This window comes from Lolium rigidum, chromosome 5 (assembly GCF_022539505.1).
Source record: "Lolium rigidum isolate FL_2022 chromosome 5, APGP_CSIRO_Lrig_0.1, whole genome shotgun sequence".
Lineage (NCBI taxonomy): Eukaryota > Viridiplantae > Streptophyta > Magnoliopsida > Poales > Poaceae > Lolium > Lolium rigidum.
This window is the reverse complement of record NC_061512.1, coordinates 147,943,124-147,952,812: the sequence shown is the minus strand read 5'-3', so window position 1 is coordinate 147,952,812 and position 9,689 is coordinate 147,943,124. Positions and strand designations below refer to the sequence as shown.

At 43.4% G+C, this 9,689-nt stretch overlaps 1 protein-coding gene across 1 annotated transcript; it reads left to right on the top strand.

Annotated features, from left to right (window-relative positions):
• Positions 1-6,616: 6,616 nt before the first annotated feature.
• Positions 6,617-9,270, top strand: LOC124654825 (probable mediator of RNA polymerase II transcription subunit 26c). Its single transcript, XM_047193813.1, has 9 exons — positions 6,617-6,973; positions 7,084-7,152; positions 7,296-7,378; positions 7,473-7,537; positions 7,615-7,673; positions 8,069-8,114; positions 8,213-8,373; positions 8,678-8,774; positions 8,927-9,270. Exons 1-9 carry the CDS (start codon positions 6,617-6,619, stop codon positions 9,037-9,039), a joined length of 1,050 nt encoding a protein of 349 aa, XP_047049769.1. The 3' UTR covers positions 9,040-9,270.
• Positions 9,271-9,689: the final 419 nt, after the last annotated feature.

Below are 9,689 nucleotides of genomic sequence, written 5' to 3'. Positions count from 1 at the left end.
TGCTCTCATATTGCTATTATTGCTGCTGTGTTATTGCTTACTATTGCTCTCATATCACTGCTACTTTCACATCACCCTTGTTGCTAGTGCTTTTCCAGGTGCAGTTGAATTGACAACTCAGTTGTTAAGGCTTATAAGTATTCTTTACCTCCCCTTGTGTCGAATCAATAAATTTGGGTTTTACTTCCCTCGAAGACTATCGCGATCCCCTATACTTGTGGGTCATCAGGACAACATAGAAAACAGATAATGGACTCCTCTTTAATGCTTAAGCATTCAACAACAGATAATATTCTCATAAGAGATTTGAGGATTAATGTCCAAACTGAAACTTCCACCATGATACATGGCTTTGGTTGGCGGCCCAATGTTCTTCTCTAACAATATGCATACTTAAACCATTTAATCATGACAAATCACCCTTACTTCAGACAAGACGAACATGCATAGCAACTCACATGATATTCAATAAAGGTGTAACAGTTGATGGTGTCCCCAGAAACATGGTTACCGCTCAACAAGCAACTTATAAGAAATAAGATACATAAGCGATATATTCAATACCACAATAGTTTTTAAGCTATTTCCCCATGAGCTATGTATTGCAAAGACAAGGAATGAAATTTCAAAGGTAGCACGCAAGCAATTTACTTGGAATGGCAGAAAAATACCACATAGTAGGTAGTTATGGTGGACACAAATGGCATAAGTTTTGGCTCAAGGTTTTGGATGCACGAGAAGCATTCCCTCTCAATACAAGGCTTTGGCTAGCAAGGTTGTTTGAAGCAAACACAAGTATGAACCGGTACAGCAAAACTTACATAAGTACATATTGCAAGCATTATAAGACTCTACACTGTCTTCCTTGTTGTTCAAACACTTTTACCAGAAAATATCTAGACTTTAGAGAGACCAATCATGCAAACCAAATTTCAACAAGCTCTACAGTAATTCTCCACTAATAGGTTTAAACTATATGATGCAAGAGCTTATACATGATCTATTTGAGAGCTCAAAACAATTGCCAAGTATCAAATTATTCAAGACCATATACCAATTACCACATGGAGCATTTTATGTTCCCAACCAAATAGCAATAAATGAAGCGGCTTTCAACTTTTGCCATGAACATTAAAAGTAAAACTAAGAACACCAGTGTTCATATGAAACAGCGGAGCGTGTCTTTCTCCCACACTAGGAATGCTAGGATCCGAATTTATTCAAACAAAAACAAAAATAAAAACATACAGACGCTCCAAGTAAAGCACATAAGATGTGACGGAATAAAAATATAGTTTCACTAGATGTGACCTGATAAGTTGTCGATGAAGAAGGGGATGCCTTGGGCATCCCCAAACTTAGATGCTTGAGTCTTCTTGAAATATGCAGGGATGAACCACGGGGGCATCCCCAAGCTTAGACTTTTCACTCTTCTTGATCATATTATATCACCCTCCTCTCTTGACCCTTGAAAACTTCCTCCACACCAAACTCAAAACAATCTCATTAGAGGGTTAGTGCATAATCAAAAATTCACATGTTCGAGAGAGGACACAATCATTCCCAACACTTCCGGACATTACCCAAAGCTACCGAAAGTTAATGGAGCAAAGAAATCCACTCAACACGAGTAAAAGAGGCAATGTGAAATAAAAGGCAGAATCTGTCAAAACAGAACAGTTCGTAAAGACGAATTTTTTAGAGGCACTTAACATGCTCATATGAAGAAGCTCAAATTGAATGAAAGTTGCGTACATATCTGAGGATCACTCATGAATTTTCTCAGATTTTTCTGAGTTTCCTACAGAGAGTTCTACTCAAATTCGTGACAGCTAGAAATCTGTTTCTGCGCAGAAATCCAAATCTAGTATCAACCTTACTATCAAAGACTTTACTTGGCACAACAATGCAATAAAGTAAAGATAAGGAGAGTTTGCTACAGTAGTAACAACTTCCAAGACACAAATATAAAACAAAAATTGCAGAAATAAAATAATGGGTTGTCTCCGAGAAGCGCTTTTCTTTAACGCCTTTCAGCTAGGCACGGAAAGTGTAAATCAAGTATTATCAAGAGAGGAAACATCAACATCATGATTTTCCTTAAAACTACAACTTGTCACAATAGGTGTCTTAGATGCTTCATTATCTAAATTTCCCATAGTGGTACTAAGGGCTTTATTAATTTTAGGCTTATAATAATTCTTTGGCTTAGGCACCTTAGAGACATACATGAACTTTTGCTCCTTACCCACATAAGCTTTCTCCTTAAACTTAAGAGAAGAAAAAGTTGAACCCAAGGTTCCCATAGCTTCTTCAAGCTCACCAATCCTATGGGTTTGGTTATCATGGATAGCACAAATTCCTAAGACAGCAATTCTTTCATTAATTCCTCCTAGAGATTTATCAAGTTTATCAGTATTATCAAGTAATATTCCCAATTTAGTCTCAACACTTGGAAGATTTTTCTCTATGGCCTCTAACTTTTTCATGACATCTTCAAGAGAGATTTCAATTTTAGCTTCATTAACAGGTGGTATTCCAACTAGACTCTCAATAATGCAACTAGCTTCTAAAGCAGGAGTGCCTAGGAAATTACCCCCCGCAAGAGTATCAAGAACATACCTATTCCAGCTAGAGATACCAACATAAAAGTTCCTAAGGAGGATAATAGTGGAGTGTTTCTTAGAATCTTAGTGCACCTATGATGAGCATCACTAATTCTATACCAAGCATCTTTAAAACTCTCTCCCCCTTGTTGCTTAAACGAACGAACTTCAACTTCAGGATTACTCATTTTAGCAATAACAAAAATAAACTAAGCAAACTAAATTAAATAAAGTAAAGCAATTAACTATTTTTTTGTGTTTTTGATATAAAGAAAGCAAACAAAACAGAAAATAAAATAAAGTAAAGAAAGACAATAAACAAAGTAAAGAGATTGGATGTGAGAGACTCCCCTTGCAGCGTGTCTTGATCTCCCCGGCAACGGCGCCAGAAAATTAGCTTGATGACGCGTGAAGCACACGTCCGTTGGGAACCCCAAGAGGAAGTTGTGATGCGTACAGCAGCTAAGTTTCCCTCGCAAGAAACCAAGGTTTATCGAACCAAGAGAAGATGAAGGCCACGTGAAGGTTGTTGGTGAAGGAGTGTAGTGCGGCGCAACACCGGTATTCCGCGCCAACGTGGAACCTGCACAACACAATCACAATACTTTGCCCCAACTTAACAGTGAGGTTGTCAATCTCACCGGCTTGCCGTAAACAAAGGATTAAACGTATGGTGTGGAGAATGATGTTTGTTTGCAAAGAACAACAGAGAACAGAGATTGCAGTAGATTGTATTTCATATGTAAAAGAATGGACCGGGGTCCACAATTCACTAGTGGTGTCTCTCCAATAAGATAAATAGCATGTTGGGTGAACAAATTACAGTTGGGCAATTGACAAATAGAGAGGGCATAACAATGCACATACATATCATGATGACTACTATGAGATTTACTTAGGGCATTACGACAAAGAACATAGACCGCTATCCAAGCATGCATCTATGCCTAAAAAGTCCACCTTCGGGTTAGCATCCGCACCCCTTCCGGTATTAAGTTGCAAACAACAGACAATTGCATTAAGTACCGTGCGTAATGTAATCAACACAAATATCCTTAGACAAAGCATCAATGTTTTATCCCTAGTGGCAACAAGCACATCCATAACCTTAGAACTTTCCGTCACTCGTCCTGCATTCAATGGAGGCATGAACCCACTATCGAGCATAAATACCCCCTCTTGGAGTCACAAATATCAACTTGGCCAGAGCCTCTACTAGCAATGGAGAGCATGCAAGATCATAAACAACACATATATGATAGATCAATTAATCAACTTGACATAGTATTCCATATTCATCGGATCCCAACAAACACAACATGTAGCATTACAAATAGACGATCTTGATCATGATAGGCAGCTCACAAGATCTAAACATGATGGCACAAGAGGAGAAGAGAACCATCTAGCTAATGCTATGGACCCATAGTCCAAGGATGAACTACTCACGCATCAATCCGGAGGCGGGCATGATGATGTAGAGTCATCCGGTGATGATTCCCCTCTTCGGCAGGGTGCCGGAGGCGATCTCCTGAATCCCCCGAGATGGGATTGGCGGAGGCGACGTCACAGTAACTTTTCTCGTATCGTGGCTCTCGGTACTAGGGTTTCCGCAACGGAGAGAATAAATAGGTGAAGGGGCAGAGTCGAGGACGCTCGAGGGGCCCACCCCGTAGGGCGGCGCGGCCAGGGGTGGGGCCGCGCCCCCCTAGGGTGTGACCGCCTCGTCGCCCCTCTTCGTCTCCTCTTCGGACTTCTGTAAGGCTCCGTGGAAAATAAGACCGTGGGCTTTTGTTTCGTCCAATTCCGAGAATATTTCCTGTGTAGGATTTCTGAAACCAAAAACAGCAGAAAACAGGAACTGGCGCTTCGGCATCTTGTTATTAGGTTAGTGCCGGAAAATGCATCAAAATGATATAAAGTGTATATAAAACATGTGGGTATTGTCATAAAACTAGCATGGAACATAAGAAATTATAGATACGTTTGAGACGTATCAGTGGCTTAGTGCTCCCGAACGCCACAAGAGGCTCACTTTGAGGTGTGGTTGCTTGATGCACACCAACACTACAAATGCCTCACCCCAAGATGCGGTACTCACACCACACACCGAACGCCACGAAGGCGCCTCACCTTATTCTCCGGTGACCCTCGCCACAAAGTCCTAGGTCACGGTTCCACTAAGGGATTTCCTTCAAGGCGGAAACCGGGCCTTACACAAAGGTTGGGGCACACTTCCACAACTTAATTGGATGCTCCCAACAAATCGCCACAAAGGCCTAGAATCCGTCTGGGGTTCCAAGAACCCAAGAGTAACAACCTTCTTGATTTCACCACCACGAATCACCGTGGAGAACTCAACCCGATGCACCAAATGCAATGGCAAGAACACCACAAAGATGCTCAAGTCCTTCTCTCTCAAATTCCAACAAAGCTACAAAAGCTATTGGGGGAATAGGAGAGGAAGAACAATGAGGAGAACACAAATTCTCGAAGATGTAGATCCCAAAGATTCACTCACAAAGAGATGATATGGTTTGGTCAAAGTGTGGATCTAGATCTCCTCTCTCTTTTCCCTCAAAAGGGGGCAAGAATCATGGAGGGATAGAGAGATAGGGCAAGCTTCTCAAGATCAACAATGGATGAGAGAGAGAGAGTAGAAGAAGCAACAACCCAAGGAGGAAGAAGGGGGGTATTTATACCCCCCCCCCCCCCAAGAAAATCGAGCCGTTGGGACAACTCGAGGGCCGGATTATCCGGTGTAAGTTAGGGCCGGATAATCCGGCCCCCCTGAAATATCCGGCCCTGGGAAAATCCGGACAAAAGTCCGGCCAAAAATCCGGCCCCTATCCAGGGTATCACTGAGCCACTTCGCCAAAAGTCCTTAGCCGATTTTCAGGGGCCGGATATTTTGCAAATATCCGGCCCGGAAAATGCGGCCTGGTGATATAGACCTGCTACCTTGTAAAATCCAAAACTTAATATTGGTAGCTCCGAATAGAGTGAAACCAATTTTGTTGGAAAGAGGACGACAAGAGCATACCCAACAAAAAGTGAAAATATGGAAACTAGTGGGGGTGATTTTCTATTATATTTAGAGGTGCAACACCTCAACATGAGAAACCGAGAAAATAACCAAACTCGAAAACGCAACAAGTGATCTATGCGAAATCCGTTTTCGATGAACTAGAACTTGTCATGAGAATAAGCATAAGCTCTAAAACATCACATGGATAAGATCCAAATAACAACCAAGAAAGATGATGCAAGGATGCAAAGGTTTGAGCTCTCTCCGAACGATACGATCGAGTTACTGTGGTGGGAGGGGCGGCACGATGTGGTGGGAGGGGCGAGATTTGGTGGAAGTGGGAGACGAATTTCCCCTGTGTCGCCGACGCGTCGGGCTCGCGTCGCTTCGCCTCGCTTTTTGTTGTGTCCGGCGTGCCCGGAGCGTCCCATGCGGGACGGGGACGGCCTCGGGGCGCCGGACACCGTATCGAGCAGCGCCGGATAAAATTGTGCTTTGAGGAACATGGCTGAAACCGTTTTTTGATCCGGCGCGTCTCAAATTGCTTTGGGGACGCGACCTCGAGAACGCTAGCTCTAGTGAAGTAGTAGGATGGGTCTCACTGGAAAGAAAATGATCCGAATCTGGCCACGAGAAGAAGGAATATTACAGCATGATTTTCCCCCTAATGAAACGACCGATATCCTGATATCCCAACCACCACCATCACGCCCTTAACGGGTCCCCGAGGTCGCTTACCGGGTTCAGCCCACGCTCCCGTCCAATTCTCCAATCGAGCCCACCCTCCTCTCCTCCAATCCAAATCGCCGCCTCCCACCACCAATCTGTCTGTCTCATCACATGGCTGCGCCCCACTCGGTGGCGGGGCCGAGTTTTCCGGCCGCCTAGCGATCGGCTCAGGGGATTCCGGTGGTGTGCTCCGGGTCGCCTTGTCGGAGTTCTTCGGGGTTGGGATCAGGTTCGGCGATCGCCGGCGGGCGGGATGGACGTTGACGGTCGCCTCCGGCGCGCGCTCGCCGCCTTCGGAGGCGGAGACGTGTGGGACCTCGTCGACGCCGCGCTCGCCGCGGCAGCGCCAGCCGAGCTCCGCGCGCGCCGCGACGGCATCGTAGAGCGGCTCTACGCCGCGGGGCGCTGCCGCAACTGCGACGACCCTGAGCGTCCACTGCAGCAGCTGCCACCGCGTCAGCCGGCCGAGGCGGCGTCTCCGGCCTCGCAAGAGGCGGAGGAGGAGGATGCATACGTGGATGGCCTCGGCGAGGACGAGGAGGCTGACGAGGGCGCTGGCTTGGAGAGCAAGATCCTGGCGATCAGGGACTTCCTGGAGGACCCCGACCAGGTCCTTAGAAAAGATCCCATTTTTACCGGTTTGGAGTCAGTAGTACCATTTCGGTCGGGAAAGCTCACTTCTTCTGTTGCAAACTGTACCTTTGTATGGTTTCGTCACAGTCGGAGGACGAGCTGGTCAGCCTGCTGCAGAACCTGGCAGACATGGACATCACCTACAAGGCTCTCCAGGTTATCCTTACGTCTATTCATTTTCCCCCACTTTTTGCTCCAGTTTATGCTGGCTTACGCAAGAAGAATAAGTTTGTTGTTGCTTACTTCTGCAAGATGCTTAACTAGTAGGAGCGAAAACCCTTGTGTTTTTGGCTGTACAGGAGACGGACATTGGCCGGCATGTGAATGGCCTGCGCAAGAACCCTTCAGGCGAGGTCCGGCAGTTGGTGAAGCTACTCGTCAGGTGGTGTCTAATGCTAAATTGCAACATGTCGTATTTGTGCTGTCTAATGCTAAATTAGAAGTGCCTTCTGAATGTTGTTTGGTTTTCTGTGAAGGAAATGGAAGGAGATAGTGGACGGCTGGGTGCGGCTCCACAACTCCAGTGGCAGCTCGATCCTATGTATGGATTGTTCTCAGCTCTAAAGTTATTAGGACTCATTTTGTTCTCAGTTAGATTGATGTAATTCATGTTGGCAGCTGATGGTGACTCGCCCGAGAATACCCAAGCCCAAGGCAAAAGCTACCAAAATGCTCAGGTGACCTGTTCTTCCACAATCCAAACACGTTATTCCATACTAATGGAGGAATGGAGCCTAGTATTTTTGTTCTTGCTTAGGAATGTTCTTAATATAAGTAACATCGCTGCAATCTTTATGTTTTTTGTTTTGTGCAGAAAGTTCCTATCTGGTGGTTAGTGTTGTGTCAAGAATAATTATACTACATTTTTCTGTTTGTTTACCAAACAACCGACAATTTGCTACATAGTTAATCATGATTTGCCAAGGCTTTTGAAAGTGCAAAATGGCTATAACTAAAACATGAAATTGCTCATGTTGATTAACTTGATATGGTTTAATCTGTTCTTTCTCTACAGTCTACACAGCTCGTCAGTTGTAACATAGATACCTTCGTTACTGTTGTGCCATTGCAGGTTTCAGATTTCAAATATTCGCCCAGCCCACCACCACAGAGGCAAAGTGAGTCCCCGCACATATTATTAAAATTTTATGTTTAAAGCGCTTTATAGATGTAATACTGTGCCAACTGAAACTTTGTTTCATTGTTTGAACCTAAGATGGTTTGAGCTCAGAGCGATCTAGGTCTAAATCTAGCAATAACAGTAACAATGGATTTGAGGCGACAATGGAGAAGCGTAGAGCAAGCCCTGCTCCCACATATAATATGAAACCGAACAACAGCAGCAACTATTCAACTACTTCGTCATCTGCTCCAGCTGTAAGCCTAACCAGATCATCCTCCTGAAATTTTTAGTAGGGCCATTCGTTGTTGTACAGAGATTGTGCACTTGGCTTTGTTCATAGTAGTAGTGGAAAAGGTTCTCCTACACTCGTGTGGACAATGCAAAAAAGTATTTGATCTTAACATGCACAACAGTGAGAGACAAGTACTTATGTTTTACTTGTAGTGAATCATGTGGTAAAGTATTCGTTAAAAGTATGTTTTCTCTGCTCAGTTTTTGGCTTTTGCTAAACAGTACCTACACTCCTATACTTGTAGTATTTACATCTATGTTTTGCAGAGGACAATAAGGGAACCGAAGGATAATAATTTGGATCTTGAGAAGCTCGATTCGGCCAGAAAGAGGCTTCATGAAAATTACCAGGAAATACAAAATGGTAATAATTTCATTGACGTACCAAGTTGTAGTTTTCGCTTCTATTGTGATGAACATAGAGCAAAAGGGGTTAACATCGGTTAAACAGTGACAAGCGAAGAAAGTGATAGCGCCGTCAATATTTTGACATGTTTCTTTGTCACCTTTTTGCAGCAAAAAAGCAGAGGACGATGCAGGTGTTGGATATCCACGAATTACCAAAGCCAAAAAATAAAAACACCTTCATCCGCAAGGGCGGCGGAGGTGGCCTCCCAGGACGACGTTGACCTATCTGACCTGACCAACATGCAAATTCGTAGCCATGAAAAGGTCAAAATGAAAATTAAATGAGAATATGGAAGGTTTATGTTTATTCTTTTGGTTTAGTATCAGCACTGTTAAGTTGCCACCGGTCATGTTCCACTAAAATGTTGTTCAGAATATCACGCTAAGATTGTGGTTCTTCTCTCAACAAGGGAAAATAACAAAGGTTATATATATTACGCATTTCTGTTGTAGGCTTGTATCTTTCTTTTAAAAGTTCATTTTATAATCTGAAACATTATAATATAGGATTGATGTTGCCATTATAGTGTTGTTCTGAGGGACAGGAATTTGGTGCACATGGGTGCCAGTGCTCTCTCCACTTTCAGTTTTTTGAAATTTAAAATCTGACCCTTTTATGTTTTCAAAAATTGTGGCGTTAAATATGTAGATAGATATGTTCATGAGAAGTGTATGCAAAAAAGTCCCGATAAAAAATACTTTAAACTTTGGGAAATACATAACGGGACGTTTTTGCATACACCCCACCCGTACATATCTATTTATAAATTTAACGTCATAATTTTTTGAGACTTAGAAATGTGAGATTTTAAAAAAATTAAAAATCTAAAAGTGAGGAGAGCACTGGTGTCCATGTGTTAAAGACACTTTC

What these genes read in the sequence shown, in the direction of transcription:
- LOC124654825 (XM_047193813.1), top strand. Translation starts at nt 6,617, where the DNA reads ATGGACGTTGACGGTCGCCTCCGGCGCGCGCTCGCCGCCTTCGGAGGC. An exon ending in TCCTGGAGGACCCCGACCAG is followed by an intron (nt 6,974 to 7,083) that starts GTCCTTAGAAAA and finishes GTTTCGTCACAG; the next exon opens with TCGGAGGACGAGCTGGTCAG. An exon ending in TCACCTACAAGGCTCTCCAG is followed by an intron (nt 7,153 to 7,295) that starts GTTATCCTTACG and finishes TTGGCTGTACAG; the next exon opens with GAGACGGACATTGGCCGGCA.